Source organism: Schistocerca serialis, chromosome 6 (assembly GCF_023864345.2).
Source record: "Schistocerca serialis cubense isolate TAMUIC-IGC-003099 chromosome 6, iqSchSeri2.2, whole genome shotgun sequence".
Taxonomy (NCBI): domain Eukaryota; kingdom Metazoa; phylum Arthropoda; class Insecta; order Orthoptera; family Acrididae; genus Schistocerca; species Schistocerca serialis.
The window spans coordinates 96,395,039-96,416,598 of NC_064643.1; the positions used below are offsets into that span (position 1 = coordinate 96,395,039).

The window sequence follows — 21,560 nt, forward strand, 5'->3', positions numbered from 1 at the left end:
AATAGTTTGGACAAGAGGAGAATACAAGCTTTCGAAATGTGGTGCTACAGAAGAATACTGAAGATTAGATGGGTAGATCACATAACTAATGAGGAGGTATTGAACAGAATTGGGGAGAATAGGAGTTTCTGGCACAACTTGACTAGAAGAAGGGATCGGTTGGTAGGACATGTTCTGAGGCATCAAGGGATCACCAATTTAGTATTGGAGGGCAAGGTGGAGGGTAAAAGTCGTAGAGGGAGACCAAAAGATGAATACACTAAAAAGATTCAGAAGGATGTAGGTTGCAATAGGTACTAGGAGATGAAGAAGCTTGCACAGGATAGAGTAGCATGGAGAGGTGCATCAAACCAGTCTCAGGACTGAAGACCACAACAACAACAATATACGAGTTATGTTCGAAGACAGAAGCAATTGGACAATACACACGTTTTCACGTCGCTAAAGTATCGTTGTTTGTTGTGAAAATCCCGTACAGGACTCAAGAAATCTTTCATCGAGTAGAAATTTTTTTATCTGTCACGTCATGCATCACAGAACTAGAATATTAAACTCATTTTTGGTTCATGAAGGAGTGCTAATGTGGTGTCACCGCCAGACAACACACTTGCTAGGTGGTAGCATTTAAATCGGCCGCGGTCCGTTACTATACGTCGGACCCGCGTGTCGCCACTATCAGTGACTGTAGACCGAGCGCCGCCACACGGCAGGTCTAGAGAGACTCCCTAGCACTCGCCCAGTTGTACAGCCGACTTTGCTAGCGATGGTTCACTGTCTACATACGCTCTCATTTGCCGAGATGATAGTTAGCATAGCCTTCAGCTACGTCATTTGCTACGACCTAGCAAGGCGCCGTATTCAGCTACTATGAATGTATTCTGAACAGATAATATTGTGAATCATGTACCTTCAAGAGTGACGTTCATCATTAATGGATTAAAGTTAAGTATCAAACTAATTACGTCCGCTTTCTGAATTCTAATTCCTTGTCATGTTCCAGACCTCACGTCAGTATAGTCCTTCCCTCCTCACGCCAGCCTGCGTGAGCTAAAACGCGTGCATTTCGGCCTCCACTAGTAACACGGTGTTGGCTCTTCTGCCAACACAACAGCTAAGCTCTATCACTGTCACAGGACAACCCTCACCTGCAAGCTCTCTCTTTAGGTAACCAAATGTCTCGCCACATACGAAGTCTCTTAAGGTAACAGCATAGAGAAGTTGTAAATGTAAGTTTTATACTATGTATCACTTTATACGAGCACATCTGATTTCATTACGATGGTTGTCTCTCCCTATATAACTAGACGATTGAAATATCTTTAAAAGATATCGCCGCAACAACAAAAACGCCAAGTGAAAAATCGTATCTGTGGTGCCCTAGCCATCGGCTACAGCCGGCAGAGGTCATGTCAGTAATATCAAATTGATAGGCTAATTAATTAAATTGATCATGAGAGTCACTTTGCCTTGCGAGCAATTTTTCTTTTCCAGTAATCGGATTACACTTACACGGTAGTTCAAATGGGAATATCTGGAGAGAAGACGATGTTCTTTTGGAGGAACACTACTGAGAACTGAAATTTGAAGCTGATCACAGAAGGATTCTACCGCCAGCAACACACGTTACGCGTAAGGACCGCACTATTAAAAACACGATAACAACGACTATGTTACCATCACCCTACATAAAGACTGGTCTTAGTTCTACATGCACACCCAAGCGTGGCTGACAGTGTAACACTTTTTGGCAGAAACGCTGCCCGCGATTTGGAATCAAGTTTCTCCATTGAACCAGACACTTGCGTTGGCTCCTTTGGAGACATCTTTAACGATTACAGCGACTGGTGAATAACGTTCATGCCACTCTGATATCCCGAAACGAGTAACCTTTCTCGAATCTATCTGCTACAGCAAAACTCCAAAGCGATCCTTATGTTTCTTGTAACTGTTCCTCAGTCTCTGCCCCAGCCTCCCTGCAGCTTCGTCCAGCTGATCATCCCAATTTTAGTCGGAACTGAACGGAAGTCAGAGAGTGCTATATCCACCACCTTCTGCAGGTTGAGCCGGGTTGATGCAACAGAACTGTCTTTTGACCACTCGGTGGAAATCGGAACATATTGTCGTAGCTCCACCAACAAAGCTGGCCACAAAAGGAAGCTACCGCCCGGAACATACTTATATGTAACGACAGCACTATGAAAAACGTGATCACAACGACTATGTTAACATCACCCAGCACGAAAAGCAGTCTTGGTTCTACAGGAACACACAAGAGTCAGTGATAGTGTTCCGCTTTCTGACGGTAATGATGTATGTGATTTGAAATCAAGTCTTTCCATTCAACCTTTGTTGGATGCTATGGAGATGTCTTTTAATGATTACAGCCGCTAGTGAAACATATTCGAAGCGCTTTCATATCTCGAAACGAGTCACTTTTCCGAACCTATCTGCTACAGTAAAAACTCCAACGCGGTTTTAGATAGTCCCTATGCATCTTGTAGCTGCTCTTTAGTCTCTCCCCGCCACCCCTGCAGCTTTGTGCTTGTGATCGTTCCAGTTTAAGTCGGAACTAAACGAAAGTCAAAGAGTGCTATATCTACCACCTTCTGCAAGCCGAGTAAACAGGGTAACCTGAGTTAGTGCCATAGGACTGTGTTTCGACCAATCGATGGAAACAGGAACATGTTGTCATATCTCCGCCAATGGTGTACAATGTGTAAGGTCAGCGCCAAAACGAAGCTTTCTCCTGCAACATGAGGTAGGATAAAAAACAGTATGAACAGTTACCGTGGTGTTCTGTATTGGGAAAATAAGTAAGACTCCACATCATACAGGTACTACAATCCAAAGGAGATCTGTGTCCCTCAGGATGCATTTATGTCTGTCACCCAAGCATTCTGTCATCATTATTTTGTACCAGTCAACAGAGAATAAGAAACTACGAACTATAAAAACTCCACTAACTTCATCTGAAAGAAAACTCGATAAGATTTTTATCACATCTCTCTCCTCTGATATATGAAAACAACTACCGTCTGCATTCCGGCATCGGGCATATGTGGTGATCCTGTTAAATATACAGGTATTGATCCATTGGAACAGGTAGCCATTGATCGAAGTCGCTTACACAGACTAGTGTAAAGTTTCATTGCCTATGCTGTAGGAGTATCGTATGATACAGACTATCAGATGCAAGAGAGAGTCCCAGTTTTGTTGTTTGATACATTTTTTTATGCTGTAACAGGCTTTGTACTTGCCATGCATTATGTTTCTACCTCCACAACTTCGACGTCTGTGTCGGGCTCTAAACTGACATTAACATGTTTCAATCCATTGGCTCTCACAAAAAACTGGACATCGCACAGTGTAAATGATGCTGCTGGTGCTCCCACCACACACACCCTGGATGCTTGAAATAAAGGACAGACACAACATAAGAAAACAGGGAGTTTTGTTGCGTTGTGGAACATTTCCAAACAGCTGTCAGAAGGTGGCTGATGGCCTCTACATTTAAATCATCTTTCACAGTGATGGGATAGCTGATGGCTTGGTGTTCCATTTCTATTGATTCATGATGTTGCTGTCATGTACGCAATCACCGTTTCGGTGCTAGCCATCCCTGGATGGTGTTGCCCCTCCAAGTCTCTTTCTCCATCTCAACCAAGCAATGTCAGTCAATCAACAGCATACTAGTGGACAGATGGGCCGGAAAAGACACCAGCGATGTACAGTAATAATAAGCATCACAGTTGATAGTGTGATAAATTTTAGCTATTTTACCAGCTTTTTACAACACTGATCAGTGACACGGCAGCTTGCTTCCCAATTTCTGTATCATCGCTAAATGGTCTCTCAACTACTTTGCAAGTAGCAATGCAAATATAGATAGATGGCTGTGCAGTGTGCCCATTCATTGTTAATTCTCGAACATATACATCAAAGTATACCAGACAGCGATCTACGGGCTGGGTAAACTAGATGTTTTAAACTGGTGGATCTATATCAGGGCGGGAATGTTCAGAACTACATATGCTTCCAAGCTGCAGCTGCTTGTTTGACAGTGCATTGCAGCTGCCTGCAAGTGTGATGACGAGGATTCAGCAACTGGAGGTACTGGATTACCTCAGCCTTTGATGTTTACAAAAGCTGCACCTACCTGTCTAATCTTGCCTGTGCCAGGGCGGGCTGGTGAAATGACCAGCGTGCTGGCTGAGCATGACAGAAGTGGACATGTATTCTATGTAAGAGAGGATTCAAATGGTTCAAATGGCTCTAAGCGCTATGGGACTTAACATCTGAGGTCATCAGTCCCTTAGACTTAGAACTACTTAAACCTAACTAACCTAAGGACATCACACACATCCATGCCCAAGGCAGGTTTCGAACCTGCTACTGTAGCAGCAGCGCGGTTCCGGACAGAAGCGCCCAGAATCGCTCAGCCAAGAGAAGATTCAAAATAAAGGGCGTTTGTGCTGAATGTATTGATCATCTCCGAATTCCTACCACTTCAGTCATCCCCAGATGCCCTACATAGCTGAGGGTTGTGCAGTGTGGTATATGTATGCAGCTGCGGTGGAAAGTTTCACTGAACTCTTTTCATCAGCAATGACAGTGTACATCGGGACAGGGGGCGCCCCATGTGGACCTTGGGACAGGAGAATGCGGGCATGTGTGAGTGTCTCCAGCTCTCTCTGATATCTAGTCCTGAAAGCTTATTACTACAGACTGGATATCATGCAGTGGAACCTTCCTCCCTGCTTCCGAATGTAGTGGGAAGAATCAGATTAGGAAGTCTATAGTACTTCTAAACACCCAATCACGACATTAAATTCCCTATCAATTTATTGTTTCTGGTAGTTGTATTGCGTGCATGCATGCATTTGGCGCAGGTAGGCATGGGCGGTGACTGTGGAGTACAAGAGCAGTGACCGACACCAAGTGGTGTCTGCTTCGTGATCACAAGTTTGTGTGGTTGTCAGGACTTTTTTTCATGAGACAAGTTGTGGTGGAGGAGGGTACGTACTAGAGCTCGAATATATTTAGCGCTACGATCTATTTGTAACGGAAATTTCATTACTTGATTTATATAATATTTGCATGTGATACTCAAACATTGGAAATATGTTTTACTATGAAGAAGGGTCATTGTAAGATAGAAGTGACTGTCTTAAGCGATCTGTTTGACTAGTGTAAATTGTTGAACAATTAATTTGACAGGGTAGTGCAAATGGATTATTTCACTCTATTTTTGATATCGAAGTTGCGCCAGCTCTCCCTTTGTCTCCAGCATTAACTAATAGGTACACAGTGTTCTGGGGAGAGATGAAAACCTCCATCTTCGTGTTTGGAGATGTTGGTTCGCACAGACAAGCATGGAGTGACTTCTTGGGAGTGACAGAGAGAGGAAGTGAGTCTGGAATTTGCCGCTCAACAGAATGCTGCCACTTGATGCTTTGTTTGGGGGCCATGAGATCAAAGGTGCCTGATATCTGGTCCATGGTCGGTGATATTTAGTAACGTGATCTGTAATTAGGACATTAGACTGTTTTGACTTCCGTGGCGGCGCCCCGACCATAGACACACACGCGGGAGAGCCCAAATGGTGACTACTATATCGCCCTGCATTCCATTCCCTAGTAATTACAGTTATTATGTCATGAGGATCAAGGGTGGGGGATGCAGTCACGATGTCTGCCCAAGTGGGGGAACCCTTTCTCCTGCAAAGTGATTAAATAAAGAACATGTATCAATATATTATCGATTTTGATTTGAATTTCGCGTCGTCAGATTCCTCTTCTCCAGCACAGTGAGAGTCGTTTTCCTACAATTTTTTTCTGGGAGGTGAGGAAAGGGACGGGGCGAGGGTAGGATGGAACGTCGTCTGGTGGTGTCACTGTACATTAGCTCAGTCGATCGCCACATGTCAAGGTGAGCGCACACCGGAAAATTTTCCAGTAAGACGACACCTTCAATCTGTTGCAGTGTAATTATGTAAGTAGGACATGTAGTCGCTGGATGTGAGCTTTTCCCACCAAACAAAAGTGAGATCCAGACGCTGCAAATTGAATTTTATAAATGAACTGTATATCCTGTGCTATATAATTGAATTTATTGTCATGAGATCCTTTCTCTCCAGCACAGACAACAGATTACAGCCTTGGCAGAATCCGTTATCAGTCAGGAATTTGCCTAGAAAGGAAGGCGTATAACTTGTGTCGGTATACTACAGGGGTTTACTGGGTAAACACTGCTTTGTTTGTGGTGGGGTCCAATCATGACCGATGGCACATACAGGCCCGGCGGGACACGGGGAGTAACAGAGAAAGAGCACGTGTTTTGACAGGAATTTCTCTGATGCTTTTGTTTAAGGATTAATGTGATATCCTGTCCGTCAGTCACGCAGCCCGAGCGGTCACTCCTGGACAGGTGTGTGACGCGGACACACTTTGTAGAAACCCCAGTGTGCTGTGTATACAGTGGTGTGAGCCAGCATTGGGTGTGGTCCAGTGGATTGGGAACAGAGGATGGTTTGTGCTTTGTGACTGAAAGACATCAGAATAAAAAGAAAAGCGATTGATGTAATTACAAGGCCTGCATCTTCCCTAACAGCAGAAAACGTTGAGAAAGAGAAATCCAACCACTGCTAACTGCATTTCTTATAAATAAGCAGTATACACTCTCCTTTGTAACTGAATTTCCGATCATGAGATTCTTTCTCTCCAGGACAGAGCTGCCAGTTTCCATGTAGGGGAGGGGAAGGGGAGAAGGGAGGGGTGGTTGGGTTTAGCAGAGGGGGAGGGGTTGATCAATTTAGTTAAGTAGTCAATCAAACTGATAAGAGAGAAAGGGGGCTATTCGAATAACTCAGGCCTTTAAGAGTACCTGTATCAGTGAGAGGGAGGGAGTGGATTAGAGGTTTCCTGAGTTGTTCGGAGGAGGAGGGGTAGGTGGAGGGATGGGGGAACAATAGGTGAAGGACCTGTCAATCAAAAGGAAGGATCATCCCCAGGGGGTCATTACCTGTCAATCAAAAGAGAACAATACGTTTGTCCCTTAGGGCATGCTGCCTCTGATGTAGGCAACCCGCACTAATAAACCCGCTGATACTCTCTATGTCCTACTACTAGTGGTACCATTGATTCGCAACTATTTATACTAATTACACATTATGATCTTTGTATGATTATCGATATATTATACAGAGGTATCTGGCATAGTTACACTACTTTGGGTAAATTTAGTGTAAAAGTCGGGGACGTTATGAAATGTTATATGGAAATAACAGTCGCACTTCACTGCCAGTTATTAAGGATTCAGCATCTGTATAGATGGAGCTACTGGAACTTCAAGACGACAAAGGACTATAGGGCATGAAATGCAGTAGTTGTTTAAGTGATGAATTTGGAAGAAGTTTTCAAAAGATAAATATCCATTAACAAAAACGTATGTCAAGAGACTGATCTCTAATTTTGGGACAATTTCTGTGTATGAACCATAGTTTGGTACACTGGTACCTAAATATATAATCGTGCTTTTGATTCAAGTTTCATTTCGGTAATAGTTCCAAATGATAGCTAATCACTTCCCTGATATTCCACACTTATTAATTACGCCTCAAAACACATAGTTTTGACAGTATTTTCACATTATATTGATCCATAAAACAGTAAAAATTTAAAACATACTGAAAGAAACTGGAACTGTTGAATACAGCGAAATCATACAAATCCACTATGGTGGACCAATTTATCTGCTTAAGCCAATAACAGTGCAGCTCGTTCAGTGTAATGTTACGGAGGGGGAATTTCCTGCAGCGCTAACATTTGCAGCTCAGGTCGATGGAAATGACACAAGCAAGTAACAAGGTTTCGTGAAAGTGCATTACAACTATATTCATGGTAACATCTGGTACTTATTTGTAGCTATGAATGTGAAATGAAATTAAATTAATGCCACAGCTCAAGGTCAAGCAGTTCACAATGTGAATGCTAGTATAGTACAACTTAGTGTCAGCTTGTGTAGACTGACAACAACGGTGGCAACCGTCACGAAAACTTTCGAATTGTATCGACGAATTCTGAACAGTACCAGAGGGTACTGCCTTAAGAAAAGTTGGTCAAGCTATATAGTAGGGTAATATTATGCAAATGCAGTGTCCCCTAGAGTGCAATGTAAGAAACTGCAATGTTACTTGACGCAAACATACATGTATGATGTGGGCCCATTGCATGGTTCGCCGCTACAGGAGTCTGAAAGAAAAGGGAATGGCATGTTACACTACTGTCACTTAGATGCGGAGGCAATTCGATTAAAAAAAAAGAAAAGAAAAGAAAAACAGCAAGTAACATGTGGTCAGTAGTGAACATCAGAATTTTTCGTACCCAAAAACTTCAAAATGGAGGTGTAAGGCATAGAAATATAACTCGTCACACTCCACTTACACTCTCCAGGCAACGAAAAAATAATGTACTGAGTGCTATACTAACATCTTAAAAGTTAATAATTATGTTATTGTAATGAATGAAAAATTGTGATGTGTTTTTTTTATCTTCTGGTGTATTACCAGAGTCAGTCGGTGAAATTTTGAAATATTTCATTATATCTAATTTCTCATTTTTCAGATTATACATTGTTGTTGTTGTTGTGGTCTTCAGTCCTGAGACTGGTTTGATGCAGCTCTCCATGCTACTCTATCCTGTGCAAGCTTTTTCATCTCCCAGTACCTACTGCAACCTACATCCTTCTGAATCTGTTTAGTGTATTCATCTCTTGGTCTCCCTCTACGATTTTTACCCTCCACGCTGCCCTCCAATACTAAATTGGTGATCCCTTGATGCCTCAGAACATGTCCTACCAACCGATCCCTTCTTCTGGTCAAGTTGTGCCACAAACTTCTCTTCTCCCCAATCCTATTCAATACTTCCTCATTAGTTATGTGATCTACCCATCTAATCTTCAGCATTCTTCTGTAGCACCACATTTCGAAAGCTTCTATTCTCTTCTTGTCCAAACTATTTATCGTCCATGTTTCACTTCCATACATGGCTACATTCCATACAAATACTTTCAGAAATGACTTCCTGACACTTAAATCAATACTGGATGTTAACAAATTTCTCTTCTTCAGAAACGCTTTCCTTGCCATTGCCAGCCTACATTTTATATCCTCTCTACTTCGACCATCATCAGTTATTTTGCTCCCCAAATAGCAAAACTCCTTTACTACTTTAAGTGTCTCATTTCCTAATCTAATTCCCTCAGCATCACCCGACTTAATTAGACTACATTCCATTATCCTTGTTTTGCATTTGTTGATGTTCATCTTATATCCTCCTTTCAAGACACTGTCCATTCCATTCAACTGCTCTTCCAAGTCCTTTGCTGTCTCTGACAGAATTACAATGTCATCGGCAAACCTCAAAGTTTTTATTTCTTCTCCATGAATTTTAATACCTACTCCAAATTTTTCTTTTGTTTCCTTTACTGCTTGCTCAATATACAGATTGAACAACATCGGGGAGAGGCTACAACCCTGTCTTACTCCCTTCCCAACCACTGCTTCCCTTTCATGTCCCTCGACTCTTATAACTGCCATCTGGTTTCTGTACAAATTGTAAATAGCCTTTCGCTCCCTGTATTTTACCCCTGCCACCTTTAGAATTTGAAAGAGAGTATTCCAGTCAACATTGTCAAAAGCTTTCTCTAAGTCTACAAATGCTAGAAACGTAGGTTTGCCTTTCCTTAATCTTTCTTCTAAGATAAGTCGTAAGGTCAGTATTGCCTCACGTGTTCCAGTGTTTCTACGGAATCCAAACTGATCTTCCCCGAGGTTGGCTTCTACTAGTTTTTCCATTCGTCTGTAAAGAATTCGTGTTAGTATTTTGCAGCTGTGACTTATTAAGCTGATAGTTCGGTAATTTTCACATCTGTCAACACCTGCTTTCTTTGGGATTGGAATTATTATGTTCTTCTTGAAGTCTGAGGGTATTTCGCCTGTTTCATACATCTTGCTCACCAGATGGTAGAGTTTTGTCAGGACTGGCTCTCCCACGGCCGTCAGTAGTTCCAATGGAATATTGTCTACTCCGGGGGCCTTGTTTCGACTCAGGTCTTTCAGTGCTCTGTCAAACTCTTCACGCAGTATCATATCTCCCATTTCATCTTCATCTACATCCTTTTCCATTTCCATAATATTGTCCTCAAGTACATCGCCCTTGTATAGACCCTCTATATACTCCTTATATAGACCCTCTATATGCTCCTTATACATTAGAAAACCCATATTCTAGAAGTTCACCTTATTTACACTACTTACACTATTTTAAATATACAGTATTTATGATTATTTTAGCCCTGCAATGCCACAAAATTTCAACAGCGAGCATTGCCTCCTTTTAGGAACTATCGTGGAGCCAGTAACTCAAAAAAGACCTTCACAGCCATCAAATAAATAATTTTTTTAAAGTAGAAAACTGGAGTACCCAATAAAGACTGAAAAAAAGTGGTGAAGATTTGTTAGGAATATAGGAAGCTGTATCTAGTTTCACTTCATGTTCTCAGTACGATGTAGCCCGTTTAGAAGATAGATGCGATTGTATTAACGTTTCTCCATTTCTAACACCAACTGTAAGAAAATGCCATTTCTTTGTTCGTTGAAAGACGTATCGTTAGCGATGCTGCTGGATCTGCAATATTCAGCAATGTATGGGTAACCATCGTGGGTAAGAACGCATTTGAAGTGGAGCCTTGCATAATCTGTAGTTTATAGGCGCTGAATGCTCGCGATTTACATCATCAAATTCTTCGCAATTTTTCTGTTACAGTGCTTTCACTTCTGTTCAGTTCTATCAAAATTTTAATAGATACGACTTGTGTTCCAATTCTAAATGTTGAAAAAGTTTATTAAGTTTAGCTGTTAATATTTTGGGATACTACTCTCAATGGCCATCTTGTAATTCAATAGAACTTGACTAAGAAAAATTGTCTACGCCTCTGCTCATAATCATACTTACATCGATCAGAAATGGATTAAACGAAGAAACAATGGGTTGACATTCCGTCTGCTGTAAACCACAACATTTTTTGACAGTGAAATTCCTGCCGTTAAATTCCGACATCTTGACGTCTAGTGTGAACTGACCTTCAGACGTAATACGAAAGTACCCTGTGGTGTGCCGTCGTCAAGTTAATCACAAATGGAAATTTTAAGATCAATAGAAATGGAAGTCATATTTTTATGAAGCGCTATTGGCCAAATGATACAAATATTAAGCCGGCGATAGATGCCATTATTTTATTTGCCTGGGGAAAGCACAGGTGCTAGCTACATGTCAAGTAAAAAGGGGAAGAACATCGGTTTTTTTTTTTTACATTTCTTCGAGGTTAGCCAAAGATACTGCTTTCTTTTTTGTTTGGTAAAAATAAATGTATGACTCTCAGTTTCCAGTTGTGTACGGTGTCGAGTTTGATTACTGTATTCAGTGAACATATAAGTCATTTATAGTTACTGAAGTAATCAGAAGAACGAGCTTGGTGTTTTATGATACGTTGCGGTTATATAGAGTTATCTTTGTGTTCTTTACTTCGTTGTGGCAGCAATGCTCGTGTAGCTCAGTCATCTTTGATCCATTGTGTGGAAAGAGGGGATTGGTGATTGCGGGTGTACTGAAAGAAAAGGTTTCGTAAAGTCGTAACAGGAAACCGACACGAAATGGCTGACGGCAGAAAGTAAGATTGTTATATTTTGATTGTGGCAGCTATATTTGATTTACTTCTTAATTGTTTTTGTGATTGTTTCCTTTAGTTTGTCTGTTTGGAGGAAGTTTCACAGTCAAAACTACGTTGTCATCATGTCGTGAGTCATTTGTTTTCTAAACTTCGACAATATTTGTAGATTTACTTGATTTGTCTCGGCAGATTGTTTAAATACGGGCACTGATCAGTTTTGATAATCATCCAGTAGTAGAAATTGAATTCAGTACGTCAATATTTGGTATAATGGAATCTGTTGATGTAACGTCCACTTTAGCCATGAGAGTCACTTTTACTATTTTCGTTTATAAATGGGTCCGCTACTGATGTAGGCTACTATCTGGTTTTTATAATTATTTTCGCCGCAGATTTTTCTTTCAAAGGCCAAAAACAGTTGGTATTTGCATACGGAGATTATTTCACAATGGGTATTGATTTGCTACATCATTCGGACGTCATGTTAGCACCAGTTTCGTGTGGATGAAGAATGCACAAAATTTTTACTTCCACTAATAGTACTGCTGTGACAATTGAACCAGATATGTTTTTTAAATTCTGGAGTAAAATCATGGGTGACGGGGGAAAAAAATAGCGTGAATCATGGTTGCTTCGAAGAAGGCCTTTGATAATACTTTGATAATCAGTGTTATTTAGCCTTCTATTTATTACATATGTTAAACGTAAAGAACGAATTAAAGGCTCGTGTAAATGTTTTTTACTGTTATCAAAGGCTCCATTTTCCCCCTTAATCTTGTTCAATGAAAATTTAAAAAATAGGGATTGGCTTGTGTGTGATATGGCGAGAACATAGTTTTCACTTAGACTCAGTACCTTTTTTGTTACCTTCATGTACTTTGGAGTTCTCACAGGGTTTGATAGTGTTGTGATTCTAGTGGTGTCATGGGGAAGTACGTAGTCAGCATTAATCATGGTGTTACCTCTGATGACCTGCTGCATCCAGCATAATTATACTTTGTGTTTTCTGGCAATTACTTATATTTATTAAGCTTTTTTGATGTTGGCTTTGCATAGTCTTGGACGTGGTTTTTAGTTGAACAAATTGCTGTAGGGTGCTAGTTTGTAAAATGTTTTCATTTGTGCAGACTGAGATGGTATACATTCTTAAGTCTTTCTTCTCTCCCGCCCCGCCCCCCCCCCCCCCCCCGCCCCCGCTCCCTTTCAACTGTCCACTGGAAAGTGATCTTCAACTGTCCACTGGAAAGTGATCTACTCATATTAATGACCTTGACAGTGAAAAGGATATAGAGGACCTTAGCCATAATACATTGTGTGACAAACTGCGAGATTTAATGTTGTTTGCTGCCTTGGATAATTGGTGTTATTCAATAATTATTTCAGTTATTTTCTGCTTGTTTGGGTGTGGCAAATTTCAACTGTTAAGTTGCCGTGGAGAGCAGATATATACGTATTCACAGCATTAACAGATTGTATGCTGCACTAACAAAGAACCAAACATAACACTCAATAAGCCCATTGGCAATTCAACATACTGTAAACCACACTAAATCATGCAGTAGCTATTAAGAGTAGGCATGTGTGCACTCACATTCATGGCATGGAGGTTTTGTGTTGGTTATGTTTGTAGAGGTGCGCGTTGTTATGTTTAAGGGTGCCCTCTGGTGGTGGATGTGAACATGCTGAGTTTAACATGTGGTATTGGGTTCGAGTTTTGGTCGTAATCGTGCTAACATGGTTTTAAGTAGTTGGTGTGGTAATGTGGCTTTTGGAAACATTTTCCTGAGTTATTAACCTTTTTTGTGTGTTTGGGGTGGGTTTTTTTATAGGTAGGATTAGTTTGGTGTCCGCTGTTTGGAAATAAGTCTAATTTTTTTATTGCTTTTTGTTAGGTATGGATGTGACAGTGAAGTTAAGTGTGTCACTACGTTCCAAGAGGGGTGATTATATGTCGTCTGACATACAGTTTCTGCAGATGTTGTGTGTTGTTGCTGAATGTTAGATGCATAGATGCAGCATTTGTGGCAACAACATGAGGTTGATGAGCGTTCTGGCAGCTCGGGCTGAGGACATGTATATGTGGCGTGTGTGCGTCTTGTTTGTGGGGGGGAGGGGGTGGACAACCTAGGTGGTATTGTTGGAGGCATTTGTTGGTTAGCGGTTTTTGTTTTGGTTGTAGTGTATATGGGATATTTGCGTTTTTGGGTTTTCGAGGTTTTGGTTCCACTTTTTGGAGTTGTTGGTTCTGGTTTTGTGGTATAGATAGTTTCAGTTGGGTTATAAAGGCCAAGAGAAATATCATATTCCACTTTTCAGTTGTATAAGTTGATTTTTTGGTATCAATATCTGCGGTGGTGATGGGTATAGCAGAATGTTGGGATTAATATTTTTATATTATTTGTTTTACGATGGTGTGGTGTTTTTTATTATTGCATATTTAGCTTGTCCCCACCCTAAACCCTGTATTTTCTGCAGTTGTCTTGTTAGTTCCATTTTATTTTTGGAGTGAGACGTTATTTTCATTTTTATTTTTCTTCGCATTTATTGCCATGTGTATGTTGTGACATCATTGTCGTCGTTTTGTATGCATACACTGGAAATAACTATTTCTGCCGTATCGATGACATCATGGGTCAAAGCAGATGGATGGAATTGGACTCTACTGTAATGCCACTTGGTGTGTTGTTTTAGATTTGTATGTGCAATAATTGACAGAAGGTCACATTTGATTTGAGTGCATATTTTGGTTTATCTCAGCTTGCCAGAAAGGAGATAGGCCTACATAGAAGTCAGCCAGTGTGTCCAATCACAAAATAGTCAAATAGTTTAATTCTTACTTCCGGCTAGGTGAAACTGCCTCCTACACTATTTTGTCACTTAAGCGAATGCCATTCTTTGTGATCAACAGCAGCTTGTAATGACCCATGTCGTCTCACGAAATTTCAAAACTTCTGTGGATCTTTGGGCTTAAATTCCTTTAGTAGTAGGGAATATGTACCACTGCCTTTGTCCCTTATTCCCACACAGGATTTGAACCCAACAACATCTGACATTTTGTCATCTTTGTCATGTCTTAATCCTAAGATTTACTGACACTGCCAGGGCAATAGCACCAAAAACAACTGCATCCTCAATGTGCAAACGTCTGTATAAACGTCAATTTAGATCAACAGCTTCTTCTTCCACCATGTTTCATAATATAAAACAAATAGTTCAGTCCAAAATTCAGAACAGTAATAATATAATTCTGTGGTAGTAGTATAAGAGAATATTAATTAATAAATAACAATAACAGAAATAAAAGCAATTACTCCATAAATAGAAACCTTGAGCTATCAGAAATTTTTAATTTGAATGAACAGCTTTATAAGAAATCAGTCCCATCAAGACTTTCTTGCACCAGGACTACCCTAAGTGCTTTATGTAATTGGGCAGTTCCTGACATGTACGCTTGGTGCACTGTTGCATAGGTGTACACCTGTTATGTTAACATGGCGTTAGGGTACTCACTCACAATGTGGCTCATTATATGAGTATCACAAGTCACAGGCACTGTCAGTTCAAGAGGCCCCCTTCTGTAGTGCGGTATCTGTTGAGTTACACCCTTCAGCTTCCTAAAATGATTCTAACATTTACTGGTGAGTTGTCAAAAGTTTAAGGTTCCAAGTGTTCCTAACTTGACTCTCATTTCCTGTAAGCATCTCAGTTGAACCCAGTGGAGAGCATTTGGACTCTCTCTTTGTATGGTGGTCTTCTGGTTTGTTGTTTTTTTTTCCCAGCTGGTAAGAGTAAATTATTGTGGAGAGTAATTGATTCATTTTTAGAAACTTGATGTATTGGTGACTGATGTATCGTACATGTAGGTCTGACTGTGCCCATAATTGCATTCAAATTTAAGTCAGCTTCCCCCTGCCCCCCCTCAAAGAGTGCTGCAGCCCTCACTGCTGGAGTATACCAATGAAAGCAATGCTCCACAGAGAACTGATAATTTGTTCTCCATGTACTACCTGCTAGCTTCTCTGCCAGGTTTAATCGTGTTAGTACCTTCTTAACTGTGGTGGAATGGGTAGGGGAAGGTTACCACAGAATGAGTGGAACTCATGTGTAGGAGGTGGTAAATGACAAATTATGGTCAATGACAGGAGTTGAAAGAAGTATGCTCACAAAGTTAAGAATATTACACTATCCTTTTCCTCATATGTCTGCATTCTGTCTAATTACACCAGGGTATTTTGGTTCATTGACATGCTTGAATGTACCAAGAGGGCCAAAGTGTGGGCTGATCTTTGCTACTGAAGGTAATAGATTAGAATGGTGGAATACACACACTTTTGTTTCAGAAGTATTAGGGATGAGTCATGTATTGAAAAATTAAGTGTTTAGTGAGCCTGTTAGGTGTTCTTTACATTCAGAGCAAGTGTCACTTTTAATGTTCAATTGCAATGTCATGGAACTATACAGGCCTGCTGCATAAGGACCTACTGAACTGGACCTTGCTTTATCTAGAAATTTACATTTGTTCAAATTTATTATATGCAACATACAACAGAGTGCAATTATGTATTTCAATAATATAAGTATTCTGCTTGAACAGAACTGCTGCCCATCAGAAAATGCTTTATAATAATCCATTACTTCCTTGTACTACTTTACACAGAACAACAACAAAAATTACATGCGGGTAGTTGAAGTGATTTTCTGAATTCTGTAAACTTGTTTATACCACTTAAGTCTTCGGCTGGCCGGGGTGGCCAAGCAGTTCTAGGCGCTACAAGCTGGAACCGTGCAACCGATACGGTCACAGGTTCGAATCCTGCCTCGGGCATGGATGTGTGTGATGTCCTTAGGTTAGTTAGGTTTAAGTAGTTCTAAGTTCAAGGGGACTGATGGCCGCAGAAGTTAAGTCCCAGAAAGCTCAGAGCCATTTGAACCATTTTGAACTTAAGTCTTCATGTCAATGAGACATTACTCTTTAATTTTGGTTTTGTTGTTTGAATGTTAATTAAATTATGTTCTCGCAGCAGTTTGTGTAAGAAGAGGTGGGGAGTGATTTGGTAGCTGGATGTGATAAGGAAGGGGGTGCTTGATAATAAACCTGGTGGTAATGAAAGAAGATTGCGGAGTACGAACTGCATGCAGTTGGCCTCAGAAAAATTTCATCCATAGTCACAGACTTCGTAAGTTATACTGTTACAGTTACAGGACCACCTGTGTCCATGACTGTAGCACAGCAGAGCTCTTCTGTGGGCAGCAGCCACATACTCTCCTCCATCTTCTCAAACCACAGCCCTTAGAACACCAAATTTGAAACACTGGACGATACCCCTGCACCAGGTTCAGTGGTATGGGCCTAGCAAAAGCTTTGTGGATAACAGTTACAGATGAGCAGTGCATTAAGATGGTTGATACTCCATTGTGTTTGGAATGTTGACACACCATCCAGTACCATCTGTGTATCACTTGGAGTTTGGGTACCCACCCTTGCAAAACCCTCAACCACACAGGTAGAATTTGCGCCCTGGGGTACCATCAGTGGTTCCTGTGGATGCAGGTTTGTAGGTTGAGACCTCCGTGCAGCATCCCTCCCCCCAAAGTTGTATCCCACACCTCTGTTCCCTGATGCATCGCTAGGTGCCCCATGTTCCTTTTCCCAGCTGTGGGCTCCTCCACCAGGATACCAACTATGATATTGGTTCATCCTCTGAAACATCATCCAGGGTGTTTCAGGCCCTACACACCTTGTCCACCATCCTCACTGACAATGGCAACAGTGTAACACATTATAAAATCTTGTGAATGTGGGGTCTTATACCTGCAGTTGTGGGGAAGAAGTGTCTGTAAGTTCTGAGCGGATGGTTGGGCCCCTATTGTTTTATTGAGTTGACAGCTATACACAAATGACAGGCAGTCTTAGCCGGACAAACCACATATTTGAGTTGGCATAGCTCAGTGCTTATCTGTGTTAACTGGGGTGTCATTGCTTTTGAGAACATTAAGCATTCAAATGTAGAGATGTATATTTTGAGATCCTGTAAGGCAGCGTCAGTGACCGTAATGGAGAATGCCCTAAATCCGACAGCCACAACAACATCATAATCACAGTCATCAAGTATGAACACATACAGGATTTTAACAGTAAACCACACCATCATGAACAATACTCCTTTTGCAGCATATGCCACTAGAGTTGGATGCACATCTGTGATGCTTCCATGCTTAGTTAAATGAATCTGTGACAAAATGTGTTTTTCTTCTTAGGACCGTTTCTATTTCTGTTTTGAGCCTATTTGCTACAAGTCCCCGACTGGCCAGCAAGGTGAGAAGTACCATGTGTTTGTGTGTTGAACAATACTACATCTACACTGTGCAAACCACTGATAGGTGCAATACAGAGGGTACGTCCCATTGTACCAATTATTGGTGTTTCTTCTTAGTCCACTCATGCATGGAGTGCGGGAAGAATGATTGATTGAATGCTTATGTGTGTGCAGCAACTATTCTAATCCTATTCTTAAAATCCCTATGTGAGCAATATGTAGGAGATTGTAGTATATTCCTAGAATCATCATTTGTATCTGGTTCTTGAAGCTATGTTAATAGGCTTTCTAAGCATGGTTTACATCTATCTGCAAGAGTCTTCCAGTTCAGTTCCTTCAGTATCTCTGTGACACTCTCCTGTGGATTAAACAAACCTGTGACCATTCATGCTGCCCTTCTCTGTATACATTTAATATCCTCTGCTAGTCCTATTTGTCATGGGTCCCACACACTTCAGCAATATTGTAGCAGCAGTCACATGAGTGATTGCACATCCCCAGTATTCTCCCAATAAACTGAAGTCTACCATCTGCTTTACCCACGACTGAACCTAAGTTATCATTCCATTTCATGTCCCTACAAAGTGTTACCCCCTAGGTCTTTTTATGAGTTGGTAGATTCCAACAGTGACCCCATTGATATTATAGTCTTAGGGTACATTTTTTCATTTTGTGAAGTGCACAATTTTACATTTGTGAAAATTTAAACCAAGTTGCCAATCTTTGCACCACTTTGAAATCGTGTCAAGATCTGACTGAATATTTATGCAGCTTCTTTTAGACAGTACTTCATTATAGATGACTGCATCATCTGCAAAAGGACTGATGTTACTGCAAGGTCATTAATACACAACCTGAACAGCAAGGGTCTGAACACACTTCCCTGGGGCACACCTGACATTATTTCATCTGATGACAACTCTCCATCCAAGATAACATGCTGTGTGCTCCTTACCAAATAGTCCTCAATCAAGTCACAAATTTTACTTGATGCCCCATATGATCATACTTTTGAAAATGAGCAATGGTGCGGTGCTGACTCAAATGCTTTTTGTAAATCAAGAAATACTGCTACTACCTGATCGCCTTCATCCAAAGATTTCAGTATGTCGTGTGAGGAAAGTGAGTGTTGAGTTTCATATGATCGAAGTTTTCAGAATCCATGCTGGGTGGCGTTGAGGAGTTCGTTCTGTTAGATACCTCATTATGTTTGAGCTCAGAATATGTTATAAGATTCTACAACAAATTGATGTCAAGGAAGTTGGATGGTAGTTTTGTGGATCACTTTTACTACCCTTCTTGTAGATTGTTGTGACCTGTGCCTTTTTCCAAGAACTGGGCTTGGTTTTTTGTTGGAGGGATCTATGATAGATTATAGTTAGGAGCTAGTGTTGATTTGGGTGGTTGAGCTCGCATTGTCAGCAATGTTAATTTTTTGAGTTCTTAAGTGCTCAGTAATAATGTCCAGAAGTGGAACATAACCCACAGTTTCTGTTTGCTGTGGGGAGAAAGGTTGCTGTGTAGTGTACAACAGACAGTGCTTCCATCTCCACAATAGTATTTTTTTGTGTGTCTGTGCAAAATATCTTGCACATAAATTTTACCTTGCAAACCACTCCCTTTATCTGTTGTTTGGTGCTTACAAGAAGGCATTTCAGGCCTACATTGACCTCAGGAGCTAAAATTTTTTTCTGTTACATGTGCTCATATAACCCTGACATATCAAGATGAAATATTGGAAGAGTTAGACTTTCATTTCCAGTGTAAGCGTCATATAAAGAAATGAATGGGTTATGTTCCAAATTGTTCTCGTAAAGGGTCATTCCATTCAAGTGGTCTAGGGGTTACTGCATGACCACATAGGAGTTTGATAAAACTTTATTTGGGTCGCTACGGTCGCAGGTTCGAATCCTGCCTCGGGCATGGATGTGTGTGGTGTCCTTAGGTTAGTTAGGTTTAAGTAGTTCTAAGTTCTAGGGGACTTATGACCACAGCAGTTGAGTCCAATAGTGCTCAGCCATTTGAACCATTTATTTGGGTGTTCGCACATGTTCCCAGTAAAATTGGTAAAGTAATGCAATTGCCTATTCAGTACTTCCAAAGATGTAGTCATTGGTTTGACCCCAAAGCACAGCTTTAAACAGTGCACCCATGAGTGTTCAACGACTTTGAGGCATAATAGTGCCAACAGTATTATCTTGAAAGAAACAAAACTAGGCAGTCATGGATAAATTGAAGCAAAGTTGGCTGAAAAACACACTTGAAAAAAATGTTAAGTTCAGTTTTTTATATTGCTGGAAGTAATTGCGGGATAAACCTGAAACTTTGCCTGGAATAACCTGCCAACACAAGTTCTTAGAATATAAAATTTTGTACTGCTAGTGCGTTCCAGTTGTTTACAAATTGAGGGAAAAGTTGACAATTTTTATAAAAATGACAGTAAATGGGATTTTTATCCAACTTTTATGAAATTCTTCTACATAGTCTTAAACAGTTTTCATGAGAAAGACCAAATTCTAAACCACCTAAAAAAACTTTGTTTTGCAGTGCGAGTACATATTCCACTGGTATTCAAACGTCACATCTTACTGTGTTCTACAGTTGTTTAGAACTCTCCAGAGGAGGTAATATAGAAGTAGGAGGTAATACAGAAGTTGTGACAACTAGCAAATGAAATTGAGTCAGAACTCAAAAAATTCAGGAAAGGGGGTGTCATTTGTCATGACTTCTCAAGGTGTTTCAGCCTTGTTTTCTGCTATAACAACTACAGAATCTATCGGTTTACAATCTTCGAATTTCACTAGACATTGAGGTAGTAAAATTGTTGCATACAGTTGCACATTGAATAAATTGCCTTAAGTTTTACACCATTGCCACGTTGTGTAAATTTTGGTGAAGTTCATAGCAGTCTGCCATATTATTTTGTTTTAGAAAGGATTTGTTGAAGAGAATTTTTAGTATGCCCTTTCATTGTACAATACAGTTGACAAGATAATTTAATTCTGGTTTAAAGTGTAACATATATTGTGTTTCGAATAATGAATGCTAGACTGTGTTCCACCATAAAGGAGGTCAGACAAAGAGCTAGACGGATGGACAATATTCTGGCTGACCTTGCCAAGAGAGGATCTGTGGATGGAAGAAATAAGTTGAGAACAGAGAGATATGGAGGAAGATTGTTTAGGAGGCAAAGGCCCACCAATGGCTGTAGTGCTGAAGAAGAAGATATATTGGATTTGCCTAGTTTGCAGTTAATGTGGAACATTAGTGTACTGATGAAAAATTCTGTAAATTAGTTGATATGGTCCATGCTGACTTGACCACGTCTGGTTTCTTTTCAAGTAAGAAATGGCCTGAGTAGCCATGCCCAATAGCCATGCAGTAACATCCTCCAGTGGGTTTCTTTACATAAGATCCCAAACATGATGATACACTTCTTTGTTAGAGGCCAAAGCTAGAAGTTCTTTTAGGATCCTAACCTTCTGTTTACTTGAAACTACTTTTTTACAGCTTTCA

General features: G+C 40.5%; 1 protein-coding gene across 1 annotated transcript in view; it reads left to right on the forward strand.

Moving 5' to 3' along the window:
* Window positions 1-11,574: 11,574 nt before the first annotated feature.
* LOC126484614 (transitional endoplasmic reticulum ATPase TER94) overlaps window positions 11,575-21,560 on the forward strand; it is a 58,727-nt gene continuing 48,741 nt past the window's right edge. Inside the window, exon 1 of the mRNA XM_050108199.1 lies at window positions 11,575-11,727. Within this exon, the coding sequence (XP_049964156.1) occupies window positions 11,711-11,727 (17 nt within the window). The 5' untranslated portion in view covers window positions 11,575-11,710. The remainder of the gene's footprint in view (window positions 11,728-21,560) is intronic.